The sequence below is a fragment of the Moschus berezovskii genome, chromosome 9 (genome assembly GCF_049115385.1).
Source record: "Moschus berezovskii isolate FMDL1 chromosome 9, NW_MosBer_1.0, whole genome shotgun sequence".
Taxonomy (NCBI): domain Eukaryota; kingdom Metazoa; phylum Chordata; class Mammalia; order Artiodactyla; family Moschidae; genus Moschus; species Moschus berezovskii.
The window spans coordinates 68,375,522-68,389,038 of record NC_142468.1 but is presented as its reverse complement, the minus strand read 5'-3'; the positions used below and the strand labels follow the sequence as shown (position 1 = coordinate 68,389,038).

At 44.6% G+C, this 13,517-nt stretch overlaps 1 protein-coding gene across 5 annotated transcripts in view; it reads right to left on the bottom strand.

Annotated features, from left to right (window-relative positions):
• Window positions 1-77: 77 nt before the first annotated feature.
• PPP1R14D (protein phosphatase 1 regulatory inhibitor subunit 14D) overlaps window positions 78-13,517 on the bottom strand; it is a 25,127-nt gene continuing 11,687 nt past the window's right edge. For all 5 annotated transcript variants that reach the window (XM_055435971.2, XM_088839792.1, XM_055435973.2 and 2 more), the window contains 4 exons: window positions 11,202-11,460; window positions 1,530-1,613; window positions 1,298-1,330; window positions 78-1,092 (listed from right to left, as the gene is read on the bottom strand). In XM_055435971.2, the coding sequence (XP_055291946.1) occupies window positions 1,027-1,092; window positions 1,298-1,330; window positions 1,530-1,613; window positions 11,202-11,460 (442 nt within the window). In that variant the 3' untranslated portion in view covers window positions 78-1,026. The remainder of the gene's footprint in view (window positions 1,093-1,297; window positions 1,331-1,529; window positions 1,614-11,201; window positions 11,461-13,517) is intronic.

The window sequence follows — 13,517 nt, the reverse complement described above, 5'->3', positions numbered from 1 at the left end:
CTGGGCCCTCGGAGAGGTACAGGACCAGAGTCCTGTGAAGTGAGGAAGAAGGAAAAAGTTTCTCCAGGCAGGAACAGTTTTACCCCTCCTGGTGGCCTCACATGCAGTAGGCATGCCCCCAGGCCCCACCATCTTGGATTACACAACCTTTCTAGTACTCAGACACTGCCTACACAAACAGTGAATGCACACCCTGCTTCTGGCCTTCCTCCCAAAGGGTGCCACCTTCAGGGCTCCTGTCCCCACCTGCCTGCCATTCAGACCCATTGTCAGTTTCCACCAGCTCCCTCCTTACCTGATTACTGGGCTCTCAGCCTATACCCTTTACACCCCTCTGCTTAGTCCCTGTTTTTTCTCTTTTGGCCTCTGGGTTGGAGCTGGCTCAAGAAAGAGTCCTCAGCCTGAGGCCTCCTGGATCAGTTAGTGGGGGAGGAAGGTTTAGCTTCTGATGCCCCCAGACCCAACTAGGTTTTTCCAGTTAACTCTCCTATTGGTCTTTGCCACTTAGGCTCCTGTTGGTGGTGCCAGGGTGCTGTGTGTCTTAGCCAGGTGCCTTCTGCTTGGCCTCTGGGACCTTGCATGACGGTGATTTCTCTGACACAGAACTGTGCCCTGTATCTTTGAATTCTCAAGGCCTGTGTGGATGGCTGGGTAGACGTGGACGGGTGAGGTATATGGATAGAGCCTAGTGACTTGGATGCCGGCCCTCTGGTATAAGACTTCACCCTCTCCCTCCCCCATCCGGCAGCACAGATATGCTCCACACTCCATGAAACTGGGGCTCCTGAAGGTTTTATCCATTTGGCTGATGGGAAAGCCCTGGGTGACAGCCATGACTGACTCCCAGACAGTGCAGCTGACAGGAAACAACTGTGACTGCACACAGACAGTGGTGTTCAAATGTCCCTCCTCATTCTCCACGTTCTTCGTCTGGGCCCCAAGGAGCTGTTTTCCACACAGCCGAGGATCCAGGGGTTCAGGGCAGACTGGGCAGTGCTGAAGCTGATGAAGCTAGTCTCACAAGGCTTATTTCTGAGGTCGACTGAGTCTCTGAAGTTTCTTGAGTTGACTGAGCAGCTCAGAGATAAAAGGCTGAGAAACAAACAGAGGAGCAGAAGCAGGGATGAGATCAAGTTATAGGGTCACACCTACCCCACCCAGCTCTCCCTTGTCTCCACCCGACCCCATGCCTCAGAGTCAGGGAGGGGGAGAAGGACCCAGGACCAAACCTTCCTCTTCACTAGCTGCCGGCCCACTGGGCCTCCTCTTAGCCCCAGACCAGCAGAGCATCCCTTACCTCTGTGGGGCGGGGGCAGTTTTGGAGAATAGCCTGGTGGAAGAAAGCAAAGAGTGGGTCCCTGAGCCACAGCACTTTTTCACGAATCCCCAGTCTCCCAGGAATTTTCCCCTCTGAACTGGTTCTCCCCACACTGGATGGGGAAGCAGAACCTGGGTTCTTGGGTTCCCCTTGGTCCAAGCCCAGCTTCCATCCCCCAACCTGGGGTCTGGGGCCCGGTCACCCATTCTACCTCCAACTGAGTCTTCTGCTCCTCTGTGGATAGTTCCATGAGAGCCTCCAGGTCGATCTCAGGCTCTGAAGAAGTTGGTTGATCCTGTTTGGGAATCACATGGGGTTCAGTGGAGCCCAGCTAGCTGGTGCTGGAGTGAAAGGCACTGTCGGGTTCACCCATCTCCCACTCTATTTTCCATGTTCAGTTCTTCTCCATACTCAAACCACCCATTCATCCTTCCATTCAACAGTTACCAAACACCTACTATGTTCTACCTGAAAGTCTAGGGTTCTTTAAAAAGAGTATCTTTAATTTCAAGAGTTATAAACATTGTTAGTAGGGATATAAAATGGTGCAGCTGCTTTGGAAAACAATTTGGCAGCTCCTTAATATGTTAAATATAGAGTTATCATTTGGCCCAACAATTCCACTCCTAGGTCTATTCCTAAGATAAGTGAAAATATACATTCATGTAAAAATCACATATGAATGCAGTTAATAGCATTATTCATATTAAAATGACCATCCACTGGTGAATGGATAAATAAAATATTATGTAGCCATACAGTATTTTTCAACAATAAGGAGAAATAAAGGACCGGTTCATGCTACAACAGGGATTAACTTTGAAAAATGTCAGTGAAAGCAGCCAGTTACAAAGGCTTCATATTATATGATTCGATTTGTATGAAACATCCAGAATAGGTCAATCTATAGAGACACCAAGTAGATTGGTGGTTGCCTAAGGCTGGGAGTGGTGGTGGTAAGGAATAGGGTGTGACTACTAACTGGTACAGGGTTTCTTTTATGGATAGTAAAATGTTCCAAAATTAGACCATACTGATGGTTGTACAACCTATGAAGATAGTTAAAACTATTTGGATTTTACACTTTAAGTGGGAATTGTATGGTATGTGAATCATATCTCAATAAAGCTAACTTTAAAAGTTATTATAGTCATTGCAAAAATTTAAACAATACATAGTTTATAAAATTAAAAATGAAAGAAGGTAAAGAGAGTAAGAAACCAAACCATTGACTGGGAGAACATATTTGTAAAAGATATATCTGATAAAGGATGTTATCTAAAATATACAAAGAACTCTCAAAACCAACAATAAGAACGAATAATGCAATTTAAAAACGGGGAAATTTTGAATATCTGCCTCACCAAAGAAGATATGAAGATAGCAAATAGCATATGATGCTAACATAACATGTCATTAGGGAATTGCAAATTCAAATAACAATGAGATACCATTACATACCTATTAAAATGGCAAACAAAAACAAACCTAAAATACCAAATGCTGATGAGGCTGTGGAGTGAGAGGAATACCTGTTCATTGCTGGTGGGAATGCAAAATGGCATAGCCACTTTGGAAGACAGTTTGGTACTTTCTTACAACACAAAACATACTCCTGTCATACAAAACAGCACTTGTGTTCCTTGATATTTATCCAAATGAATTGAAAATATATCTGCACAGAAACCTGCACATGAATGTCTATAGAAGTTTTATTCATAATTGCCAAAACTTGGATGCAACCAAGATGTCCTTCAGGAGGTAAGTGAATGACTAAATGGTGGTGCACCCAGACAATGGAATATTATTCAGTGCTAAAACAAAATGAACTATAAAACCATAAAAAGACATGGAAGAAGCTTAAATGCATATTACTAAGCAAAAGAAACCAATCTGAAAAGTCTACATACTGTACAATTCCAACTATATGACATTCTGGAAAATTACAGAGACAATAAAAAGACCGGTGGCTGCCAGGGGTTACAGTGGAAGAGTGGTGAATGGGTGGAACACAGAGGATTCTTAGGGTAGCGAAACTACTCTATGTGATACCAGGAGGGTGGACACACGTCATTATACATTTGTGAAAACCCTTAGACTGTATAGCACCAAGAGTGAATCCCAATATAAACTCTGAATTTGGGGTAGTTATGATATATCAATATAAACTCATCAGCACTAGTACTCTAGGTGATAGTGGGAAGGCTATGCATGTGTGGGGAGGGAGACTATGGAAATTCCCAGCACCTTCTGCTTCATTTTGCTGTGAACCTAAAACTGCTCTAAAAAATAAAGTCATTACAAGAGAAAAGCTGCACGGCAAAAGAAACCATCAACAAAATGAAAAGGCAACCTACTGAATAGAATAAAATGTTTGCAAATCATAAGGGGTTAATATCTAAAATATACAAAGAATTCAGCCAATTCACTAGCAAAAAAATCTAATTTTTAAAAATGGGCAGAGTATCTAAATAGACTTTTTCAGAGAAGACATACAGATGGCCAACAGGTAAATTAAAAGATGTTCAAAATCACTCATCATTAGGGAAATGAAAATCAAAACCACAATGAGATATTAGCTCACACCTGTTAGAATAGCTATTATCAAAAGGACAATAACAAGTGTTTCTATAAGTTAGTAAAGACATATTTTTCATTTTACATCTTTGTGTACCACTTTTTATTTTTTAAAAATTTTACCATGTGCATGTATTTTAAAAATAAAAATAGCAAAAAATAAATAACAAGTGTTGGTGAGGATGTGAGAAAAGGGAACCTCTGTACCCTGTTGGTAGAAATGTAAATTGGTGCAGGTTCTATGGAAAAATGGTATGGTGGTCCCTCAAAAACTGAAAAATAAAACTATCGTATAACCCAGCAATTTCATTTCTGGATGTTAATCCAAAGAAAATGAAAACAATAATTCAAAAATGTATATGAACTCTCATGTTCACTGAAGTATTAATTTGCAATAGCCAAGATATGTAAACCACCTAGGCGTCCATCAATGGGTGAATAAAGAAACTGTGGTGTATATATATGCACTGGAAAACTATTCAGCCATAAAAAAAAAGAAATCCTGCCATGTGCAACAACGTGAATGGACTTTGACAGCATTTCGTTGAGTGAAATAAATCAAACACTGTATGATCTCACTTATATGTGGCATTTAAAAAAACTCATCAATAAAAGAACAGATTGGTGGTTGCTGAGGTGGGGCTGGGGAAAGGCAAAATGGGTGAAGCAAATCAAAAGGAACAAACTTCCAGTAGTAAAACAAATAAGTCATGGGGATCTAATGTACAGCATGGTGACTAGAATTAATAATTTTGTACTGCCTATTTGAAAGTTGCTGAAAGAATAAATCTTAAAAGTCCTCCTTGGGACTTCCCTGGTGGTCTGATGGTTAAGAATCTTCCACTGCAGGGAGCATGGGTTTGAAAAAAGAAAAAAAAAAAGTCTTCCTGTCAAGAAAAAAAATTTGATGGCTCAGTGGTAAAGAATCTGCCTGCCAGGGACTCTCCTGGTGGTTCAGTGGTTGAGAATCTGCCTTCCTACCTTCAGAAGCAGAGGACACAGGTTCAGGTTTGATCTCTGATAAGGGGACTAAGATCCCACGTGTCGCAGTTACCACAACTAGAGAGAAGCCCATGAGCCGCAACTAAAACCCAACACAGTCAAAAAAAAAGAATCCAACTGCCAATGAAGGAGGCAAGGGTTCCATTCCTGGTCCGGGAAGATCCCACATGCGTCAGAGCAACTAAGCCCGTGCACCACAACTATTGCACCAAAACTCTAGAGCCTGGGAACCACAACTGCTGAGCCCGCACACTGCAACTACTGAAGCCCAGATGCCCTAGAGCCTGTGCTCTGCGACAAGAAGCCACTGCAATGAGAAGCCCTCGCACCACAGTTAGAGAGAGGCTCGCATGGCAATGAAGACCCAGCACAGTCATAGATAAATAAAATTATTTTTTAAAAAAGAAAAAAAAATTGAAACTATGTATGAAGACAGCTGTTAACTAGGCTTATTATGGTAATCATGTTGCAATATACACAAATCTAAAATCATTACATTGAACAGCTGAAACGAATGTTGATTACACCTTAATAAAAATGTTTTTTAAAAATATAAGATGTAAACACAAGGTTTTGTAGTGCTTCATCAGGGACTTTCTTAAGTGAAAGATGCTGATGGGGAAGATCATGACTCCTAGAATAGGTTAGTGCAATTTTCTTGATTCACAGCAAGGTCCACCACTGCCTTTGCATCATCAGTGCATATATGAATATAGTTGAAAAGGCAAACAACTTCTTGCATTATTTATGAAAATAACTGTGGACCTGCTGAAAAGGTCTTGGGAACCGCTGGTGTCACCATCAGTTCAGTTCAGTTGCTCAGTCGTGTCCGACTCTTTGCGACCCCATGAATCACAGCACGCCAGGCCTCCCTGTCCATCACCAACTCCCGGAGTTCACTCAAACTCATGTCCATCGAGTCGGTGATGCCATCCAGCCATCTCATTCTCTGTCGTCCCCGTCTCCTCCCACCCCCAATCCCTCCGAGCATCAGAGTCTTTTCCAGTGAGTCAACTCGTCGCATGAGGTGGCCAAAGTATTGGAGTTTCAGCTTTAGCATCAGTCCTTCCAATGAACACCCAGGATTGATCTCCTTTAGAATGGACTGGTTTGACCTCCTTGAAGTCCAAGGGACTCTCAAGAGTCTTCTCCAGCACCATAGTTCAAAAGCATCAATTCTTCGGCGATCAGCCTTCTTCATAGTCCAACTCTCACATACGTACATGACCACGGGAAAAACCATAGCCTTGACTAGACGGACCTTGGTTGGCAAAGTAATGTCTCTGCTTTTTAATATGCTGTCTAGGTTGGTCATAACTTTCCTTCCAAAGAGTAAGCGTCTTTTAATTTCCTGGCTGCAATCAGCATCCGCAGTGATTTTGGAGCCCCAAAAAATAAAGTCTGACATTGTTTCCACTGTTTCCCCATCTATTTCCCATGAAGTGATGGGACCTGATGCCATGATCTTCGTTTTCTGAATGTTGAGCTTCAAGCCAAACTTTTCACTCTCCTCTTTCACTTTCATCAAGAGGCCTTTGAGTTCCTCTTCACTTTCTGCCATAAGGGTGGTGTCATCTGCACACACTGCAAAACTGCTGCCTTCTCCATTTTTCTATTGGGTTGTTGAGGGTTTTTTTTAACTGATTTAAGAAGCTTATTTGTTTGTTTTGATTCAGATTATCCCTAGAATTCCATGTGTTATCCATGTGTCCATCCAATATATTGTTTTGGGGAGGCATTGGAGAAATAGGTGTATTATATAATTGGAAGTAATGTTTTTCACCAGTTTGAGTTTTGCTTCCTTTTTTAAAAAAAAATTTCTATGCTTAACAGGTTCTTCCCATACTGATTTGGGTAAATATCTGATATTCACCTTACATTTTTCTAGATATTTGATAATTTCACCTTTTCTATTTGATTACTTAATTCTCTGGAATCTATTCATTCAACAAATGTGTCCAGTGGCTACTATTAACCTGGCACTCTGACCTTGGGAATTTCAGTAAACAAAACAAAGATCCTGCTCTCAAAGAACCTACCTTAGAGGCAGTTTAGGAGACATAATAAAAACAGATGCATTAAGTAATTTAGTTGTATAAATTGTTTAAAAGTAAGTGCTATTGGGGGGAACGTTTTGGATGGTGGAAGTGTTCCATATCTTGATGGGGTAATGGTTACCCCCTACTTTAAAAATAGGCAAATTTTATTGTCTGCCAATTATGCTTCAATAAAGTTGATTTAGAAAAGAAGGCAAAAAAATGCCTCAATTACCCTCTCATTCCTTCCACTGCCAATGGTTAATCACTATTACCAGTTGTGGTCCTTCTATACCCTTTCAAAAGTAAATTAGCACTAAGATTCTAAGTTAGTTCTTTCACCCTAAGCTCTAGACTTTCTCCTTTGCTTCCTTGGTTTCTAGCTCATCTGATTTAGCATTCATTCATTAAATGCATCCTGATTGAGAGCATGTTGTACACCAAGCATTGTGATGAGTCCTGGGACCATAACAGCAAGACAGGCAGATATGATCTTGCTCTTGAAAAGCTTATATTCTCCTGAGGGATACAGACAAGCAAAATGGTAGTTATAATACAGGGTGATAAGCACTCTGATGAGATACTACAGAAGCACATGAAAGGGGAACCTAGCCAAGACTGGGGTTTAGAAAGGCTTCCAGGAAGAAATGACCTCTAATCTGAGACCTAAAGGCTGAGTAGGAGTTAACAAGATGTTTATACTTCTGATGATGGGGTAACAGGGACCAGATTTATTCTCTCAACATAAGTAACCAGTCATAAAATTAGAAGACTAGACAAAAATATATGAACAGTGTTCTCAGACTTTAGACAACAGGTAACTCAGCACTACCTGGGAAAGAAGGGAAATGAAAGAGATAAACTCGACAACTGTCCTGGGTTTCATCCTGAAGGCAATTTCCAGACCACAGAGCAGAGAGTTAGATCCCAAGCAGAGCGCAGTGGTCATACTAAATTGATATGACAGAGATCAGAGTTTGGGGTTGAGATGGCTGTAAATTGACAAGTTCTAGAAAGGCGGGAGTTATGAAGAAAGAGACCTCCAAAAACCTGCATGAGGGTTCTCCTGAGCTTTTGCTGAACACAAAGTACACATTCAGAGGGTAAAACTTCACGAGGCCAGATACTATGAGACACTGCAGGCACAGAAATGAACAGCTCCTGACCTCACAGAGGACGGATAGACAAATCAAGTTCCACTCAGCCAGAGTGGACGGTCATCCCTGATCACCCAGGAATTCAAGAGCGACCTCGGGAGGGCCCTAGGCAATACATTTTTATAGTTGTAAGTTGAATAGATTGTTTTTTTAAAATGTCATCGCATCAAAAGAGCTGCTTCAAAATGCATGGTGTCATGGAAACTACAGGAATGTTTTAAAACTCTGGGGTGGTCAGCAGTGCCCCCTGCTGATATGTACACTAGATTTAGCCCCCCAGGTAGTGATGCTCAACTTTGCCAAGAGGTCTCAATAGAGAGTGGTGGAAACAGAAGTCAGGTTGCAGTGATTTGTAGATTACAGTGGTTTGAATAGTGATAGGAAGGGAAGGGGGAAAGTTAGTAAAGGCTCTGAGTGCAAATCCATTAAGGAGCCTTGTAAAGGAGACAGGAAGTAGGGGATGGTAACCAAAGCGGGGCATAGTGTTAAACAGGAGTCTCCTTAGAATAGAAGAAGCTCACGAGTGTTTAAGTCCCTGCTCAGAAGCCGAATCTACACAACCATTTCTGGACAATAGGAGCTCCAGGGCCCCAAGTCAGTTTGCCTTGTTGAATCCAGACTGGGCTCTTCTCAAGACCCTAAAACAGGCTGCACACCCAGTGAGAAGAGGTGGGGCCCTCCAACAAAGGAAGGTTGGGTCCCATTAAACTAAACTAAATACAGTGATGCCACCTACTCCTGGAACCAATCCCAGCAGTACTATCCAAGGTGGGCATGTGGCCGGGGGTAGGGGGCAGCTGGTAGAGAGGGACTCTATGAAGGTAGAACTGAAGCAGGGTAAGCTGGAGACTGAGTTGCCTCAATCTCTGCCCAAGGTGACCAGCCTCTACTTAGTGCTTCCCACCCACTTGCCTGCTTCCTGCTGAAAAGAGTAGAGATTAAGACAGGAACTCCCACCTGGCACCTTTGGACAACTGCCATGGCAACCGCAGGTCAGGTATTTTATTCCTGTCATTTCCTGGGAGCGGTCTTCCCACATGTCCTGTTTTCTAACATTACGAGCTCATAATTCTACAGCTTTTCCCCTGCCTTGATCTTGCAAAACAAGATTCTTTGGCTATTGTCTCTCTCTAATGCCTGGAAGGATTTGCCCTGAGGGGTCTGAAATATGACACTTTTTATCCAAAGGTATAACAATCTGAAATTGAAACAGGTCCAGAGAGGGAGGGTGCTGGCAGGAATGAAGGGCAGGGCAATGTCCTACAAAGTCAGAGTAGACACAGGCACTCCTGCTCCCAGCTCTTAGCCATCTCCCTCCCCTCCACAAGTGCTGCCAGGGACACTGTCAAAACCTGGACCAAACTGATGTGACACAGTGAGCCTGACAAGACAGCCTGGGCCACATATATCACTCTTCCCATCCCCACTGCAGGACCACTGACACAGCTCTTTCCTGGGAGAGTCACAGACCCTTGCTGTCCCCCAAGAAAAAGACAGGGCCTGAGTAAGCAAGGAGAGAAACAAGGACCATGGCATGTGGACAAGGAGGACTCTGGTCTCTGGCTTGGTGCAGAGGTTCTTGCTGGCCACACACTAGGATTAGCAGTGAAGCTTATGAAAAAGACCAGTGCCTGGGCCCCACCCTAGTAGACTGAAATTCAGCTGAAGTGCAACAGGGGCACTGGATTATTTCTGAAGAACTTCGGGGGACCACAAAACTACTTGAATAAACATTCAGGCGCCACAGGCAGAGCCCCAGCTCAGCTCCTGGTCCCAGGAATCTCTAGTGATGTGACCCTGGGCTTCTTATTCAACATCTCTAAGCCTCCATTTCCTCCACTGCTGCTACTACGTCGCTTCAGTCATGTCCAACTCTGTGCGACCCCATAGACGGCAGCCTACCAGGCTCCCCCGTCCCTGGGATTCTCCAAGCAAGAACACTGGAGTGGGTTGCCATTTCCTTCTCCAATGCATGAAAGTAAAAAGGAAAAGTGAAGTCGCTCAGTCATGTCTGACTCCCAGCGACCCCACGGACTGCAGCCTACCAGGCTCCTCTGTCCATGGGATTTTCCAGGCAAGAGTACTGGAGTGGGGTGCCACTGCCTTCTCCTCATTTCCTCCACAGTAAAACAGTATCTGGGCTTCCCAGGTGGCTCAGTGGTAAAGAATATGCCTGCCAAGCAGGAGACTTGGGTTGGATCCCTGGTTGGGAAGATGCCCTGGAGGAGGTCTCCCCAGTATTCTTGCCTGGGAAATCACATGGACAGAGGAGCCTAGCAGGCTCCAAAAGAGTCAGAAAGGACTTTGTGACTAAACAACAACAAAACAGAATCTACTTAATGGACTTGTGGGGAGGGCTGAATGAAATAACGTAAGGTAGGTGCTGGACACTGTGCCTAGGGTATGGTTATGTTATTCTTGTTGTTGGAGCAACCTTTGTTACTATACTAGGATCTCGATTTGGAGGTATCTAGGTAAAAAATAAAATACTGCTCTCCCAGGATGTGGTTGAGGGGAATCAGTCAGAGCCAGGGCCAAGGCTAGGTCAGACGCTGATATCAGCGGTCATTACTGGTCACTCTAGACATTCTACTCCAGCACTATCTGTTCTGAGATGATGGAAAGGTTTTGAATCTGTCCTGGCAACTTGGTAGCCACTAGCCACCTGGAGGTATGGGGCACTTGAAATGTAGCTAATGTGACTGAAGGACAGAACTTTTCATTTTATTTCATTTTCATCAGTTTAAATAGTTACACACGGCTGATAGCCACAGGAGTGAACAATGTTGCACTAGACAGGTATGTGTGTTGAGGATGAAAGGAAATACAGACCTAAAATCAAAACAGTTCCCCCACCATCTCACCTGAGCCTAAAAAGTTCTACAAAAGGGGTACAAAGGCATTGACAGCCCCACTTTATAGATAGAAAACTTAGTCTCAGAGATGTTAAAAGACCTGCTCCAGATTATACAGAGTGGGAAGCAGAGCCCAGACCAATGGGAGGCCAGTTTCAGGACTGCAAACCCATGCCTCACCTGTGGGAAAAGTTTCCTCTCCATAGAGCACTTCTCTTGTGCCCTCCAGTCCCCAGGCCCGCCAGGTCCTACCCACCTGGAAGAGCTCCTGAACCTGGGTGTCCACCCACTGCTCCATCTCCACCCAGCGCTGGAGCTGCCCCCGGTCATACTTCACCGTCAGCCGGCTGGGTTTCCGGGACCGGGGTCGCAAGGGGTCAGACTGGGACTTTGACTCGGAGTCCGTGGATGATGTCCTCCTCCTCCCAGAAGCCCACTGGACCTTCTTACTTGGCTTCTCCTTGTCCGGGTTGGGAGATGTGCAGGAAGCAGGGCTTGAAGACAGCATGGAAGGACTGGATTGGGCAAAGAGTTGGGAAAAATTACCAGTCAGAGCAGGAAAGCCAGGGAATGAGGAGTGAAAGCAGAGGGAGAGGCCAGCAGGGAAGAAAGAAAGGCGGGTGGAGGCAGGGCCTAGGCTTCTGGGGGGGCGGGGGTCAAAGATCAACTGGCCTTTGTCTGGTGCCAGGAATGCCAGGCTCCTGGCTCCAGGCTGCCAGTAAGTGGCACTCCCGAGCTGTGCCCTGGCCTCCCTTTCTGTAGCTGCTGCAAAACAGGGATATAAACTGCACATGAACAAAGGTCAAAAGGGTGCCATGCCTCGGAGGTGGAAGAGGCCCTTGGGTCCTGAGGGGTGGGGGACTCTAACCCGAGTCACACTCACCAGAGAGACCTTAGCACCGCGCTTTCCTGGGACTAGATCCATTGGCCTTCAGAAGCTACGCTCACAGGGATCCTGCAGGCATGGGGTCCCTGGCTGGCAAGGGCTCCTGCTCAGAGGGTGGTGCTGCTGAGGGCATAGTTGCATCAGTGATAATTAGAGGGGTGGTGATCTCTGACCCTCAAGAGGGCAGCACCCTCTTGTGTCTGAGTGTGAGCTGCCTTTAGGACTGTGAGGGAACAGCTACTCCCCTGGCCCTGTGTGTTTGCAAAGGTGAACTTGTCTCCCAAGCCCATTCCCCAGAGGCAACTGCTTAGGAAGCCATGTTTATCACCACATGACCCTCCCCTGACTGAGGTCCACTGAGGAACTCTGCAGACCTAACATTTACCCAGGTGTCAGGAGAAGGCAATGGCAAGCCACTCCAGTGCTCTTGCCTAGAAAACCCCATGGATGGAGGAGCCTGGTAGGCTGCAGTCCATGGGGTCGCTAAGGGTCGGACACGACTGAGAGACTTCACTTTCACTTTTCACTTTCACACATTGGAGAAGGAAATGGCAACCCACTCCAGTGTTCTTGCCAGGAGAATCCCGGGGACGGGGGAGCCTGGTGGGCTTCCGTCTGTGGGGTCACACAGAGTCGGACACGACTGAAGTGACTTAGCAGCAGCAGCAGCAAGGACTATTACTTCAAGACAGACTTGCATTCTAAAGGAAGGGTGTTTTTGTTTCTTCAGTCTTTTGTAACAAAAATTTCCAAACGTTTTAGAAAAGTTACACGACAGAAGAATATATATATATATATATATGTAATGAAGAGCTAAGAAGGACAAATAAAGAATGAAAGTTTTTCTGTTCTTCCCAGCTCCACTCCCTAGAGGCAGCCTACCGACAGTTTCTGTTCTTAGTTCTCCTGTGATCACCATTATCTCTTTGTGTAATAACACAAATGTGTCCATTTTATTTTTTATCTTCTTCACCGTGCCACGTGGCATGTGAGATCTTGGTTTTCTGACCAGAGTCTTAACCACTAGACTGCCAATTTGTCCATTTTAGATAGTATCTCTTGTCTCCTAATATGAATGATGAGAAATTAGCTCCCTCACTCATACTCCCTCATCCCCTTTACTTCCTACATTCCTATTTTTATGTATTTCTTTTTCATGAATTTCTTTTTAGGTCTTAGAGTGGTTGCCTTTGTGATGCTGAGTTTCTATTTCCAACCTATCAGTTTTAACTGTCATACAAGAGAGTCTTAGACAAAAAAGAGTTGTAGACAAAAAACTACAAGAGAGTTTTAGACAAAAACCGATTGATGAATCTTTAATGGTGATATTTTAGGCCCTAAGTTAACCGGTTTGGGGAGGTGTTTGAGGGTTGGAAGCCAGAATGGTAGCCTAGAAACACCCAGGCTTCAGAGGAAGGCTGACAGATCCCAGTTCAAATTCAGCTTTGCCCCGCCTTGGTCTAATAACCCTCCAGTTTCACAACCCGAGTCTGCTTTCTCATCTGCAAAATGGAGTTTGAAGAGGATTAAATGAGATGATGGGAACTTTCCTGGTGGTCCACTGGTTAAGAATTCACCTTGTAATTCAGGAGGCATGAGTTCAACCCCTCTCGGGGAACTATAAATCCCACATGCTGCGGAGCAATTAAGCGTGCGCTGAAACTACTGAAGCCCGCAACTGCTAAA